This window comes from Bidens hawaiensis, unplaced genomic scaffold (assembly GCF_021521415.1).
Source record: "Bidens hawaiensis isolate Kalapana, Puna unplaced genomic scaffold, B.hawaiensis_p1.1 tig00018859_1, whole genome shotgun sequence".
Taxonomy (NCBI): domain Eukaryota; kingdom Viridiplantae; phylum Streptophyta; class Magnoliopsida; order Asterales; family Asteraceae; genus Bidens; species Bidens hawaiensis.
The window spans coordinates 4,348-21,401 of record NW_027492867.1 but is presented as its reverse complement, the minus strand read 5'-3'; the positions used below and the strand labels follow the sequence as shown (position 1 = coordinate 21,401).

The window sequence follows — 17,054 nt, the reverse complement described above, 5'->3', positions numbered from 1 at the left end:
AATCACGGCGTGGCGCGGAGTTTACTTGGGAACGAGAAGATGCAATGAAAAAGAAGTATCCACATTTGTTTGCATCATCGTCTTCATCTTAATTTCGGGACGAAATTTCCTAAAGAAGGGAATACTGTGACATTCGTCAATTTCGGGTCACTTTTGTTATGTAAACCCGACCCGTTTGTAACCCGAACATTTCAAATATATAAAATATTGGATCTTGTCATTTAAAATATATAAAATATATAAAATATATAAAATATTGGTTTTTTTATATTATTCATTGTTTGACCATTTAAACATACCCATTTTTATGTAAACCATAAAAGAATCTTTATACCCAACCCTTCACTCCTTCCCTATATATACACACCCATCTTCTTCATTTTACTCTTGCTACATCTCAAAAAACTCTCTCAAAACTCCATAGATTCAAGGTTGTTATTTCTTATGTATTCTTGAAGTTTTGACTTCTCAAGTCAAACTAACTATAGTCTTTCATTCTAACTTGTTCATCTAACATTACTAACTCTTGAATATGGTGGTACAACATATATATAATACACACCCCTTGTTTCCTTTATTTGTTACTTCACCGACTCTGGTTGGTTAAGTTTCGAATGTCATAAGGCAAGGCGTCATGGAGGACTTCGTGTTCTTGATATATATTTACACACACATAACTTATTATACATATCACTTATGACTAACTTCTAACTCTTTAGTTTGTTCATCGTATTTACAAGTTCCATGGTGCGGGTTTGTATAAGACTAACCTCGGTTTAACCGAAACTAGTCCAAACCGGAAACGGAACTTTTGTTTACTAGTTTTGTTAAAATAGTTGTTTAAACATGTTTATTGCTAGATTTGAGTTTCAAAAATCATTTTTACAAGTTCTTTGATATTAAGCATATGGAATCCATCTATGAACTCGTTGGGAGATGGAAACCGAACTAAACCGAAACTTTTGCTTAAAAGACATGTAGTTAACTTTTTTGGTTGTAAAATTTAAGTTTTCTTCATTTATAAACCAATATACAAGTTCTATGATATTTGGGCATGTAGAAACCATCTATGAACTATTTGTGAGATGGAGACCGAACCAAACCGAACTATACCGACTTTTACTCGCTTAAGACACACAAGTGTGTTTTTAGCTATCAAGACTTGTATATTTCTTTAAATAAATAGTTTACAAACTTATTTTAATTATTTTCTTAAGTACTTGGAATAGTTGGATCCAACTTGATCTCATAACATAGTTTGGACCGACAAAACCGAACACTCGCTTAACGTGCGTTGTTAGTTCTAAACAATAGATCTACATACTTGGTTAAGTGTTAGTATGTTTTAATGAGTTATCTCATAACAATTAATATTTTGGAAAGTCGACTTTGGGTTTGACCATTTGTCAAGACCCGAACCGACAACCCGAACACTCGTTAAAAACCCGTTTTAGTATCTTTAGCCTAATGGAACTTGCATTTTAGCATTTTCCCTACCTTATTACTTAACATTGGTTAAGTAAATATTAAGGTTAGATACTTTAACCCGGTTTTGAGCAAACTTACATTTTTTTTTAAAAGGGATATTATTATAAATTCTTAAATAGTTACATTTTAAACCTTGAACTTTAATTGATTAGTTTTTGCAACAATTATTTTATTTAAAGATCTTCAAGACAACCTTTCTAAATCCAAGACTTTCTTTTATTTAGGCTTCATACGTTAAACTCGTCGTTCCGGCAAATCTCCAAATAATCAATCTTTCAAATTTATTACTTGAACGTGAGTAACTTCACACCCCGTTTTCTATCTTTTATTTTGGGGGTGACATTTCAACTTATCTAAACTAAATGTTTTATACTTGGGTCTTATACCACAAACGTTGTTGTATACCTTACTTGAATAATTGCTCGATTTGGTGTTTTATGCTTATTTGACTATGTGTTTATCGCTTTTGGATGGTGGAACTATAAATCCTAGACCATTTGGCAACCCCTCATGGCAAGGTGTCGTTAACGTAATGCAATTAACGATAACTATAAAATCCTAAACTATTTGGCAACCCCTTATAGTTGGGTGTCACTAACTTGTTAGCGATAACTATTTATCCAAGTTTATAGCTATTATTTATGGTTTTGTATACTAGTTTTGTGGCTTTTCATACTATAAATCTATTGTTCAAACTTATGAATTGCTCACCAACCTTTGTGTTGATAAACTTTATTTTATGAAACGTTACAGGTTTGCATCTAGGTTGATTATGGAGTTCGGTGAAGAAAACGTCACAAATACCGTTAGGATATTAGCAAAAATGAACAATATTTGATTTGCTATATTTTGTTATATTTTGTTGTATTTGAGTTATGAATATTTGTCGCTTTAAATAGTGTCATGCGCTTATGAGCAATCGTTGCACCCCGGCATGTTCCGCCGCCTTTGGTCGAGGTGTGACACCGTAAGTCAGGCTTGACCTCTTATTCTATAATATTCTTGTCAGCAGTTGTTTGCTCTGATGTATGGAAACGCCGCCAGGGTGCCGTACCCCGTCACGGAAATTCGCCGGGGACGGAAACGCGGCCGGGGACGCATAGAAACGTTTCTTGATCGTTTACGTGATGTTGGGGACGGTCGTTGACCGTTTCCAAAATTCAAACCTTATTTCAAAACGTTTCCTGAACGCCGGGGACTATTATTAAACACTTCCGGAAGTTAAAGGGTGTTTCCAGACCGTATCCGATGAATTCCAGCGCCACATACAGTTTTCTGGCGTCGGAAAACGGGTGAAGAGGATGAAGGAAGAAGAAGAAGAAGAAGAAGATGGAGGACGAAGAAGAAGAAGAAGGCTGCTTATTAAATTCGGTTTAGGTTTAAGCAGTAAACCCTATTGATCTTTCAATTGTTTGCATTTTGTCCCTAAACTTTGTTAAGATTTACATAAATAGTATTAAATTAGGTTATCGTTTTAACATCTAACCCTCACTATCTAGACTAGCTTACATTTGGTCCTCAATTTATAAATTTATACATAAAATGGTTAAATGACATTATATATAAATAAGAATTATATATTTATTTATTTGTTACTAGTAATTAATTACCTATGTGTGTGTGTATATATATATATATATTTATATGTATTTATTGTCGTACCCGTTTCTTGATATTTTGAGTTTTGCCATTTCCCGTTCTCGTACCCGTGCCCGTTTCCCGTTCCTGTACCAGTTCCCATGCAACATAGGTTGTTTGTTTCGGCTTGGATTTTTGCATCCTGTTTTGAATCTTTTGGTCCATCAAAGGTGTGACCTTTTTAACAACCCGAGGTTTTTCCGCCTTCAAACTTGCAGCTATACTGAAAGAAACTTTAGAGGACTGTGATCCATTTGGTGTAACCTTTGCAACAACCTTCTTAACGGTCCCTGTGTTGTTGGTCTTGACAGTTTTAATGTCTTTCATTTTAATCTCACCAACCGTTTTAACCTCTGAAGAAACATAAATCTATCCCTCAAGGTCTAACACGTTAGTCCGAGGAGTTAAGATAAGTATTCCCCACGATGGGTTATAAAACCTCCTTGGTGCAGATGGGTGTATCCTTCAAAACAGAACACCGTGAGCTCGCTACGAGGAATGAGGGGGATTCTCTCGCAACCACCCTCCGGCGTGAGAATCAATACTTGATAGTATGGAATATATTTAGTGAATATGAGAGAGTATATGCTTTACCATTCGGGGATCGACTAGTATTTATAGCCGGAGGAGTGAGAGAGGATGGTCCACCACGTTGTCATGTCTTTCCACCAATAATATTCTCCATTCGCGTGATCGTGGAGGTTGGTGGAAGTTGGTACGCATCATGGCCTTTTAACAAGTACGTTTTATACTATTTTATACTGTCCCTCATGTGTTGTCCGGTCCCCATTGGTTGGGTGTTTATTCCCATGTTGATTGTACCTTTGTCCCATGCTTGTGAGACCTTTGCGGTACCATTCCCTGGGCGCCAGGGAATGTGTATTATTTTAAGAAACCACTTTAGCGCCATGTGTTTTCCCGGGCGCATGACAATTACTCTCGCCGTGTGTTCCGCCTAACGTTCTGGTTGCGCTTGATTTGGGTGTTATACTTGTTAAATGGTGGGTTTAATACCCTACCTCTACAACCTCATTCTTTGTTGTTTTCCCGTTCGTTGACGAACTTGGTTTATTAACATGCAGTTTCTTTGATGACGGTAATACCAAAACATCCTTTTTGGGTACCTTTACGGGTCCAACACGCGTTTGGATTTCAAATTTTGTAGACGGTTTCTTTTTCTCTAGTGGGACTAGAGTTTTTGGAACAACTTTATATTTCTCAACAGTTGTGGTTGTTTTAAACTTTATAGGGATTGTTGACTTTGACTGTTCATGTTTTTTTACCAAATTTACAGAAATCATGACACGAACCGGTTGAAGCCCTGAGATAATTCGGAACAGTATTATCTTCTTCCCCGGCACTCTTTCGAGAACCGGTTATGTCGGATCTGGGTTGCTCGCAAATAATTAAGTATTTTTAATTTATTTTTAATTTAATTAAAAAAATTCAAATTTTTTTTCTTTCATTCTTCTTATATGTTGTTATTCTTCATTACAAAAAATATATAAAAATAAAAAAAATAAAAAAAAAATTAACGTTGTAATGCATATATGCAATACATCGACTTTTTTTATAATGCATATGTGCAATAGTGTGCATTTGGATATTTGAAATAGTGTTGAATAACATATATATAGTTGTTTGTATTTTATATTTGCAATAGTGTTATATTATATATAAAAATTAAAAAAAATCGATATAGTGCATATGTGCATTAGTATTGTATTACATATATGCAATAATGTGTTTTGCATACAATTATTAGTGTCGTATTTGCATATATTCAATAGTGTGTATTGGATAATGTATTTGTGTTGTATTGTATGCAATAAAATACTATTTTATATATACTAGTGCACTAATGCATATTGCATATATACAATAGTGTTTTATTGCATATAATACAACACAATTGCATTATCCAATACCTACTATTGAATATATGCAAATACGACCACTATTGAATATATATAAATACGACACTAATAATTGTATGCAAAACACATTATCGCATATATGTAATACAACACTAATGCACATATGCACTATATCGATTTTTTAAATTTTTGTATATAATATAACACTATTGCAAATAAACAATACAAACAACTATATATACATGCTATTCAACACTATTTCAAATATCAAAATGCACACTATTGCACATATGCATTATAAAAGAAAGTCGGTGTATTGAATATATGCTATTCAACACTATTTTCAAATATCAAAATCGATGGGAGCAACGATTTGATGAATATTACAATATTGCCACCGCGTGTTATTTGAAATCGACGGGGATGCGAGTCGCGTACGTAATGTACAATTAGGGATTATTGTATTGGATCTTTTATCTCTCTCTCTATATATATAGGGATGGGTTAACGTACAATAATGGCTTATCATACATTAGGTACGCGACATTCCAGAGCGTTTGATTAAAAAACGCGCAGTGGCAATTTCATAAATAACCCAACAGTAGTTCGCGATCAAAATTCGTCGATTACAAATCAACTCTGATCCAAATTCGGAACTTGTCCCTCAATATAATATAATTTCTAAACTCTAATCACAGCTTAAAATATGAAATCTCTAAAGTCAAAAAGCAAAATTGAAATAGAACGTCCCTGAACATTAAAAATCTTCAAATTGATCAAAAATTGATGATTTAATCAATCGAATTGATGTGTAAGTGGCTTTAGAATCATCAATCGATTATGAAAATACAAATTAACACACTTAATTGAGCTATGATTAGGGTTCATGTTTATATGTTCTGCTCAAAGTTTAAACGTTTTGACCAAAATAAACACCATAATTGATGATTTAATCAATCGAATTGATGTGTAAGAGGCTTTAGAATCATTAATCGATTATGAAATTGCAGAAATAACGCACTCAATCGAGCTCTGATTAGGGTTCAAAATATTATGTTTAAACGTTCTGAAACAAAAGTGAAGACCTTTAAACGTTCTGACCAAAAAAGAGCATCTTTAAACGTTCTAATACGTTTAATGAAGTTCTGGGTGTTCAAAAACAAATGAACATCTTTAAACGTTCTAAAACTTTCTAAGAAGTTCAGGTTGTTAAAAAAAGTTTAGAAGTTCTGATAAAGAGGGTTCAAAATATTATGTTTAAACGTTCTGAAACAAAACTGAAGAGCTTTAAACGTTCTGACCAAAAGAGAGCAACTTTAAACGTTCTAATAAGTTCAATGAAGTTCTGGGTGTTCAAAAAACAATAAACATCTTTAAACGTTCTAACACATTCTAAGAAGTTCAGGTTGTTAAAAAAAGTTTAGAAGTTCTGATAAAGTTTAGAAGTTCTAAGAAGTTATGGGTGTTAAAAAAAGTTTAGAAGTTCTGATAAAGTTTAGAAGTTCTAAGAAGTTCTAGATGTTCAGAACTTCTAAAACTAACAAAAAAAAATTAATTTGATTATTGATTCGATCATATGAACAAAATATGGAACGTCTGCAACTGGGTTTCTGCAAATGGCCCTTAAAATTTTAAACGTTCAGTTAAAACCCATCACTCAAAACTCAAAATTGATCATTTGAAACTTCAAATTGATGATTAATTGGACCAATTTCAATGTTTAATTGGTCAATTAGTTCAAAAATTTCAATATTGCCACCGCGTGTTATTTGAAATCGAAGGGGATGCGAGTCGCGTACGTAATGTACAATTAGGGATTATTGTATTGGATCTTTTATCTCTCTCTCTATATATATAGGGGTGGGTTAACGTACAATAATAGCTTATCATACATTAGGTACGCGACATTCCAGAGCGTTTGATTAAAAAACGCGCAGTGGCAATTTCGTAAATAACCCAACAGTAGTTCGCGATCAAAATTCGTCGATTACAAATCAACTCTGATCCAAATTCGGAACTTGTCCCTCAATATAATATAATTTCTAAACTCTAATCAGAGCTTAAAATATGAAATCTCTAAAGTCAAAAAACAAAATTCAAATAGAACGTCCCTGAACATTAAAAATCTTCAAATTGATCAAAAATTGATGATTTAATCAATCGAATTGATGTGTAAGTGGCTTTAGAATCATCAATCGATTATGAAAATACAAATTAACACACTTAATTGAGCTATGATTAGGGTTCATGTTTATATGTTCTGCTCAAAGTTTAAACGTTTTGACCAAAATAAACACCATAATTGATGATTTAATCAATCGAATTGATGTGTAAGAGGCTTTAGAATCATTAATCGATTATGAAATTGCAGAAATAACGCACTCAATCGAGCTCTGATTAGGGTTCAAAATATTATGTTTAAACGTTCTGAAACAAAACTGAAGATCTTTAAACGTTCTGACCAAAAAAGAGCATCTTTAAACGTTCTAATACGTTCAATGAAGTTCTGGGTGTTCAAAAAACAATGAACATCTTTAAACGTTCTAATACTTTCCAAGAAGTTCAGGTTGTTAAAAAAAGTTTAGAAGTTCTAAGAAGTTCTGGGTGTTCAAAAAAGTTTAGAAGTTCTAAACAGAACTTCTAAACTCTATCAGAACTTCTAAACTAACAAAAAAAAATTAAACACCTGTAACATGAAATTGAACACTCAATTCACTCCATATAATCTCGTAATCATCAAACAATTATCAATTGACCATCAATTTGATCATCGATTCGATCATATGAACAAAATATGAACGTCTGCAACTGAGTTTTTGCAAATGGCGCTTAAAACTTTAAACGTTCAGTTAAAACCCATCACTCAAAACTCAAAATTGATCAATTGAAACTTCAAATTGGTGATTAATTGGACCAATTTCAAAGTTTAATTGGTCAATTAGTTCAAAAATTTCAATTTCAACTGGTCACTTTTATCAACAGGTCGTGACGGAGGAAGATGTTGTACGGTGGACGGAATCATTGGATGGTGGACGGTGGATAGGATCGTTGGATGGTGACGAATTGCTGAACGGTCATGTTGAAGGTAGACGAAATCGATGGGAGCAACGATTTGATGAAAATTACAATATTGCTAGCGCGTGTTATTCGAAATCGACGGGGATGCGAGTGGCGTACGTAATGTACGATTAGGGATTATTGTATTGGATCCTTTATCTATCTATATATATATATATATATATATATATATATCCAGCCTAAAAAATAAATGACATATATCCCCTTCTTAAATATTTTAAATATCAAATTTATCCTTTTGGATTAATTTTATTAAAAAGGAAGCTATACAATGACTAAAATACCCCTTTTATAAAACTAAATTATAGTTTACAAATCCAATTTCATTCATTCGTTCTTGTTTTCACTTATGCAAAATTCATGAATCCAGTAAAAAAAATAATCCAAATTCATTCAATGATACATTACATCTTGAAACCTAAATCTCCCCAAATACACTATTGATTTTAAAACTACAAGAGAGAACTGAAACCCTAATTTGTTCAATTTTAAGGTCTGAGAGAGAAAAAATGATACAGTTGATGCCGAATCTTCGATGACGCGAGTGTCGCCGCCGAGTACCTGAGATGGCCGGCGGAACGGCGACGGAGGATCTCTTGCCTTAGTGATTTCAGAATGCAGATAAACTTCACATGGTTTGTCGGACATTCCGACGCCGATCCTGGTTATCGAAAACGGGTTAAACATCGCTGAATGTGAGGGACAAATATGTAAGATTTCAAGGAATGTAAATGAAATCCAAGACACATAGAGATCGAGATTGAGAATATCATAATTTTAGATGATGAAATTTGAAGCTACATTTGGTTTTTGGCACACAATTTGTAAGATTAACCCGAATGAACAATTATTACAGGGGTTAGCACTTAGCAATAGGGTTTGGGTTAGCTGTAAGAATGAATAAAGAGAGGACTGTGACATTAATCTTAAAGAAGCAAAATGGCTTTTTTGTCTATTTTTTGAATTATATAAAGAAAGGGGATGTATGCAATTTAGGTTTATAAATCGGGTATATATGTAATAAGGTAGGTTAATAAAAGTGGCGGATCTTGAACAAATAATATGGGTGGGCCGAAGGATCTTGAACATATACAGTGGCGGAACTAGAAACTATGACTTTTCAATCAGAGGATTATAATTTGGCTTGTAAAACGACCCAAATGAACATGAACGAGAAATATTTGTATAGCTTTAGTTGTACAAAAGACAAATTATGAATAATCAAATAAACGGTGTGAGTTTTGTGTTCGTTAGGAAATTGAACGTGTACTTTATCAAAACAATACCGACGAATATCTTCTTCATCTAAAATTCTCTAATTTGTAAATTAGACTAAAATTTCTTTTGTCAAATAAGTCATCAAAATCGTATATATCAATATGCATGTTAAAAGCCGAACTTGATTATGAATCAAACCAATAGAAAAAAAAATAACATCCACGTGCATGAAATGATCCTAAACATAACCCGACACTCATGTTTTCCGTGTCCAAAGTTCTAACAAGAATAGAATATTGTATTTTTAATACAACAATGATATATATGTCGGGAAAAAAAATATGAATGTTATCGTTTACGTTTGTTAAATCTCTACAATCTGACAATTTTAATTTTGGTTCATATGTAAGTAGTGAGTGATGTTCGGTGGCGAAGCTTGACTAAAATCATCGGGGGGGGGGGGGGGTGGCGAAGTTATAGATCTAAAAATTTTCGGGTCAGCAGTTCGGTTTGGGTCGGGTCAAAGTCAAACAATAAAAAATTTTCGAGTCGGCGGGGCTGGGCGGGTCAAACAATATAAAATCTAAATAAATACTTTTTCTTCATTCATTCAAAAGACCGTTCTTACAAAAAAACCAAATACATATTTTGTTAACAACAAAAGACCTAAAATACTTAAGACGATCTAAGAATGACATTGCAAGGAAGAGTGATTGGGTGACTACCTGGTAGAAGAATTACAAAGCAGCCCGACGACCTTTAAGATGTTTGAATTCATTGATTATGGACTCCTAGTCAAATGTCTCAGCAATTTCTTTTTCTATGTAAATCACCAAACTATTCGCGAGATACTCGTCTGACATCTTATTGCGAAGACAATTCTTGAATATTTTCATTGCTGAAAATCCCCTTTCTGTTGTTGCTGTGGAAACTGGAAGTGTTAAGATTAACCGAATCAACCTGTCAACCAAATAGTACGTCTCACACTTCCGAGTGTCCACAAGATATTTGCATAGATCAGAAATACATGATACACCTCTTAGCTTGGTATTGTTTGTCATTTCAACATTAAAAACCACAAACTGATCTCGTAAATGAGTCCTCTCCGGCTCTGTAAAATCTTCAGGATAATACTTCTCAACAAGTAGACAAATCTCATCAACATTTATCTTTTTTGAAGCCAAACTAGAACTAAGAGATAACAAATCAATCGTGTGGTCATTGAATCTACTATCCAACTCATGCAATTGTTTGTCAAATGTGGATGTAAAGACATCTACTCGGTAATAATGTTCAAATGTAACATGGAGATCTTTTTTACGAGGCCGGTACCGAGTAGAAGTGTATGGAGCACTCATATCCGGCATTTCTATTGTATACTTGTTGCAAAATCAAGTAACTTTTTCAAAAAATGAAACCCATCCAGTGTTTCTATAGACTAACCTTTGTTGATGAAACTAACTCCATGGCATTATGAATATCTTGGTTTTTCTTTTGTAATGCTTGAGAAAGTGTATCTGTTCTTCCCAATACTTCCTTCATCAAGTGAAGAATAAACACAAACTCAAATGATTGCATGATCTGGTAAGCTGCATCGGCATCTCCACGTTGATCAAGAGTAGTATGAGATAAGTCTTCAATTATTCCTCCGAGAACAACACGAGTGACAGAATACATGTTAAGCAAACTACAAATGGAGTTATAATGGGAACCCCAATGTGTATCACCCGCTCTTTGCAATATCCCAACTTGATTTAGACCCGATCCCGATTTGATTTCACCCAATTCCAATAATTTTTAACCTCGTCTTCCTGGGCAATTTGTAACTCATCATGACGCTTACTAGAAGTACAAACCACGTTAATTATAGAAACCATTTGATTAAAGAAGTTGTGTACTAGAATATTTTCCCTTGAAGCATAAACCAAGGCAAGTTGTAACCTATAAGCAAAGCACAAAAACGTAATAAGCATAAGAGTATTTAAGTCAAACCGAAGAAAAAAAGACAAAAATAAACAAGTAACCTGTGAGCAGAGCAGTGAACATAATATGCATAAGGACAATCTTTATGAACACATGTCTGTAATCCCTTCCATTCTCCTCTAATATTTCTAGCACCATCATAACCTTGACCACAGATTTTTTTAACATCAAATTCATAATGCAAAAGTTGTATAAACAAACTTGTATTTAAGGTTGCTGATAAATTATCGTGAACATGAACCAAATCCAAGAACCTTTCTCGTATCATCCCTTTTTCATCCACAAATCTCAAAACGATTGCCATTTGCTCTTTTTTTGACTCGTCTCTTGACTCATCAACCATGACACAAAAGCCCGAATCCCCTACTTCATTACGAATATGCTTTCGAACTTTATTTGCAGTGATACTAAGAATTTCTTTTTGAATATCACTTGAAGTATAATTTGAATTGTAAGGAGCATTCTCTAAAATAACCTTTGCCACTTCATCATTATAAGAAGCTAAAAGTTTTAGCAATTCAAGTAAATTACCTCGATTTTTAGACTTACAAGATTTATCATGTCCTCGTAAAGCACAAGCTTGAAATGTCAACCAACGAACTACATCAATTGTAGTTTTTAAACATAAACGGTTCTTCCTTATTTCCTCTTCACTTAGCTTCAATAAACGACCATCAATGTGTGTTGTTTGGTTCAATAAATTTTGAGAGTATACCAAAGCATTTTTATGTTGTGAAGTTTTAAGATGCTTGAAAAAAGCACAATCTTTCCCGTTAACTTTTTTCCAATTATCAAATCTTTAACTGTAAACAAATCGTAACCGTGACTCACGCTTGATTTATCACTAAATAGATAGCACAAAAAACAATAAGCCGAGTGCGTTGTTGGAGAATACTCTAACCAATTTGGCCAAATTTTGAACCAAGCATATTGGAACCTACGAGTATGTTTCTTTGAACCTTTATCTTTATACTCTGTAATATGTACCTGGTAAGCTCTTAAAGAGTGATAAGCGCGTCTAACTTGTTCCCTTACATTAACCGAATGCTGCCACATTGGTTTTCGTTTAGCCGGATCTCTTTCTAAATTGTTAAGATCCACTTCATCGTTCATTGGTTGTGAATTTCCATTCTTTTCTTGTTGATTTTCTTGGTTTTGAACCGCTTGATTAGTATTTGACTCTGTTTGTGGAATTTCAGAATTAACCGACTGGTTCGACTCACTTGTTGAAGCTTTGTGGCGTTTACTCTCTTGTCCATCATCAATTTTTTTGTAAAAAGAATGAAGACTTTTCGTCTTTTTCATGTTATAACTCCTAAAAAAAAGAACAACATGCTTTGGTTAAATTACAATACTATTTCTGCCCCTAATTTTAACCAAATAAACCCTAAGTTCAAACAAACACACCCTAATTAAGTAATTATAACCCAAATAAACTATTACCGTGACTCGGGTGTCGAGTGACGGACTGATCAAATGGGTGCAGCCGCTGATGACGATGAAGGCGCAGATGAAGAAGGCACAGATGATTGATGAAGATGGGGATTGCCGGCCACCCTAGTAATATGAAACGTCGATTGTGAATTTGTTATTATCAATTTTTTCATGTATCAGCTTGTTTTTAACAAGTGTAGTTTGGTTACAATACAAGTCCTTAAAGTTTGGGAATTCATTAAAAAAAGCAAATTATAATAACAAATAGATTTTATATAAAATAAAAACCATACGTTGGGTTCTTATATAACAAAACTCAGTGGAACCACAAACCAATATTATTCTTTGAAAAAAGTATTTCGGGGGGGGGGGGGGGGCTTAATCTTTATAAAAATATTCGGGGGGGGGGGGCTCAATACCTATAATAATCGGCCGAATAATTGGAAAATATACACTACTAAGCGGAAAAATGGGGGGGGGGGGCACCCCCTGGCCCCAATGATGCTGCGCCCCTGGTGATGTTATCAAACAAAATCACGGGCTGATTTTCTTTTTTATTTTTCTTTTACATTGGCAAACTCTGCGCTCTTTAATCTGTAATATTAAATATATACTTTTATATATTTATATATGACCATTATAATCATTTATATTGTAATAGATCAAAATATCAATTATATCTTATTATATATATTAGTTTGGTAATTGTTGATAAGCTATATTACCTTCAATTAACTAATAAAGGGTTTCCCCTTGGGTGCATATATATAGAGAATAAATTAACATCATAACCAAATTTTTGACATAACAATTTTGTGTACTTACTCTCTCCTAAAACCGGGTTCCTCTCAAAAACCATAATCTCCATCCTTAACTATACATCTTATGTAAAAAACAAAAGTATATTATTGAATATTCAAAATATATTTTCCATTGTATAAATCGTTTAGACACCAAGGTTTTTTAAAACAAAGGAAAACCCAATACAAGGAAAGACTATAATTATGGAATAGTCTAAGGCTTAAAACATGGAGAGATTCATGTCCTATCTTAACCAAAAATATCTTATCAAAACCATAACTAATAAAATCCTTCACTCCCCCTCATGTGGAGCATGCAAGTCCTTAATGCCCAACTTGATAAGTAGTGACCGAAGTTGTTTTGCCGCTAACCCTTTCTTGAATAAATATGCAATTTGCATTTTATTATCGATGTACGTGGGCACGATTTTTTGGGATTCTACGCGTTCCCGAACGAAGTAACAATCCATTTCAACGTGTTTCATTCGTTCGTGAAAAAACGGGGTTCTTTGCAATATGACGGGCCGCTTGGTTATCCCAAAATAGTGGTGTAGGGCTTGTGAGGTGTATGTTTAAATTCTTGAGGAGCCATCGCATCCATAATATTTCACTTACGGTAGAAGCCATGACTCTATGCTCTGCTTCAGCCGAAGAGCGTGAAACAACCGACTGTTTCTTTGTTCTCCATGAAATTGGGGCGCCTTCTAATAGGAGAAGATACCCTGTTCTGGATCGCCTAGAGTAGGGACACCCAAGCGAATCGGCGTCGCAATATGCGGTTAAAATTGCTCCTCCTTCTCGAGGTAAAAGGATGCCTTGTCCCGGAGTGGTTTTTAGGCATCGCATGACACGTGTAGCTGCTTCCATATGATTCTGGTGGGGGTCGGCCACAAACTGGTTAAGAATATTCACAGTGTATGCAATGTCTGGTCTCGTGTCTTGGAGATAAAGTAGTCGGCCGACTAGCCGTCGATATTGATTGGCATCAATTTGGGGTTGGTCTTCTCCTTTATCTAGTTTTAGATTTTGATCGATGAGAAAAGAAGTTGGTTGACATCCTTCCATACCACTATCTTTCAATATGTCTAGAGTATATTTTCTTTGACTTAGAACCAAACCATAAGATTTTTTTGCCACTTCAGTTCCATGGAAGTACTTCAAAGGACCAAGATCTTTTATGCTAAATTCACTGTCGAGGCATTTGACGGGATCATTCCCTAATAAGATAACATCATCAACATAGATTAAAGCTGAAGTGAAAACATCTCCTTTCTTGTGTATGAATAGGGAATAATCTGCCTTTGATTGGTAGAATTCGAGCCTAAGGAGAGTGCTTGTGAATTTTTTATACCAATTACGTGAAGCTTGTTTCAAACCGTAGAGAGATTTGCGAAGACGGCAAACCCGTGTTTCGTTTTCTTTGGAGAAACCTTGAGGTATCTTCATGTATACTTCCTCATCCAAGTCACCATGCAAGAAAGCATTATTCACATCAAGTTGATGGATAATCCAACCCCTTTTCGCAGCAACTACTAGAAGTGTTCTAACGGTTACCAATTTCGCGACTGGAGCAAAGGTGTCATGAAAATCAATTCCTTCCATTTGTTTGAATCCCTTTGCAACAAGTCGAGCTTTGTACCTTTCCACTTCTCCATTAGGTTTATACTTTATTATATAAACCCATTTGGATTCGATAGCTCGTTTTCCTTTTGGTAGGTCTTCTAAAGTCCACGTACCATTCTTTTCAAGGGCCCTAATTTCTTTCCATATCTCGTCTTGTATAGCTTCTTTGAAAAATTTTGGCTCATTGTTTGAAGTAATGGCCGCTAAAAAACATTTCTGAGCATTTGAAAATTTATCATAAGATATGAAATTAGAAATAGGGTGTACCGTCGAGGTTCCTTGATTAGATGCGGGTTGTGTGTGGTCGACCGAAGGGGGAATATTATCTATGTAATCATCAAGGTGCTTTGGTTGAGATTTATTTCTTCTACTTTTGGTGTTCATAACATTATTTTGTACATCCTCTTCAGATTGGTGATACTCAGGAGCTGGCACTTCATTATTTGTTTCAAGTGTTTCAAAGTTTGGCTCACTATTGGTTTTAAGAGTAGGCCCTAAATGGACCATGTTCTCGGTTTGTTGGGCCTGATTTAGGCTTTAATTGTTAAGAGTGAGGTTTGGGTCAGATTGGTTCACATATGTGTTTTCTTCGGCAGCGGAAGTTTGGGTGGTCCCCATGTGTTCATTATGTTGGTCATGTTTTCCCGGCCCCATATATTGGCTTGTTTCATCCATATATTGGGTTGTCTCATTTGGAATATCAAAAATGTCATTTTCTTTATTGCTTTCCTCCAAAGTAAAAGTGGAGAATGGGTAGTTACTTTCAAAAATTTTACGTCTCTACTATTGACGATTTTATCACTTTGCATATCATAAACTTTGTATCCATTGATTCCCGGTGGGTAGCCTAAGAACACCCTGGGTCTCCCCTTCTTATCCCCTTTTGTTTCGTTGTTTTTAAAGTAAACGAGACAACCGAATATTTTCGTATGATCATATTCCGGTTTTTTATTGAAAATTAATTCATAAGGAGGTTTATGTTCAATAACTTCGTAAGGTAAGCGATTGATGATGTAAGCGGCTGTTAAGACGCATTCTCCCCAAAATTTCTTAGGGAGATTCGCCTCGAATCTTAATGCTCGAGCCATTTAAAGCAAATGTCTATGCTTCCTTTCGACTACCCCATTTTGTTGGTGTGTGTGTGGACAGGTTGTTTCAAGCAAAATTTCATGTTTAGTGTAAAAATCAATCATGAAATTTGAAGTAAATTCACCACCGTTATCACATCTAACCCGTTTAATGGATTTTCCAAATTTTACTTCAACCATTGTATGAAAATCAACTAAACATTTGTTAGCATCATTTTTTTGTTTTATGAGAAAACCCCACACTGATATACTAAAATCATTAACTATCGTGAGAAAATAGTTTGCTCTTGAGTATGGCGGTGTGCGGTATTTACGCCAAATATCGCAATGTATTAATTCAAAACAATCAAACGTTTTTGTTGTGCTAGTGGGAAAAGGTGACATGGTGTGTTTGGCCTTGGAACATGAATCACAGACTTTATTCTTAAAAGAGGTATTTGTGAGAAAATCAACTTGGGAAAGTTTGTGTTTTGAAGCATGACCCAACCTCTTGTGCTATGTGTTACTCGTAGTCATCATGAGTCGTCTTTCTCCTCCTATCATCCCCATTAGGTACAAACCTCTTTTGCATCTACCCTCACCGATCAAGTTCCTCGAGCACAACCCCTGCATAACACAAAAATCAGGAAAGAAGGTCACCGCACATTTGAAATCATTGGCCAATCGGTTAACGGATAAAAGATTGCAATAAAATTTAGGGACGTGAAGAACTCCTTTTATCTTGATTCCTCCCGGTAAGGAGTAATCGCCTCTTCCCTCAACAGGAATGGCCTCACTATTTGGAATGATGACATGAGCTTCACAAGGCCGTTTTTCATATTTTCAAG

At 34.7% G+C, this 17,054-nt stretch overlaps 1 protein-coding gene across 1 annotated transcript; it reads right to left on the bottom strand.

Annotated features, from left to right (window-relative positions):
- Nucleotides 1-10,090: 10,090 nt before the first annotated feature.
- Nucleotides 10,091-10,976, bottom strand: LOC143557285 (uncharacterized). Its single transcript, XM_077046395.1, has 2 exons — nt 10,743-10,976; nt 10,091-10,678 (listed from the first exon to the last, which is right to left on the bottom strand). Exons 1-2 carry the CDS (start codon nt 10,974-10,976, stop codon nt 10,091-10,093), a joined length of 822 nt encoding a protein of 273 aa, XP_076902510.1.
- Between the last annotated feature and the right edge of the window lie 6,078 nt (nt 10,977-17,054).

Coding starts and splice junctions, on each gene's coding strand:
- LOC143557285 (XM_077046395.1), bottom strand. CDS start 10,976: ATGTATTCTGTCACTCGTGTTGTTCTCGGAGGAATAATTGAAGACTTA. Junction 10,679..10,742: donor AGTTAGTTTCATCAACAAAG/GTTAGTCTATAG, acceptor TTTTGCAACAAG/TATACAATAGAAATGCCGGA.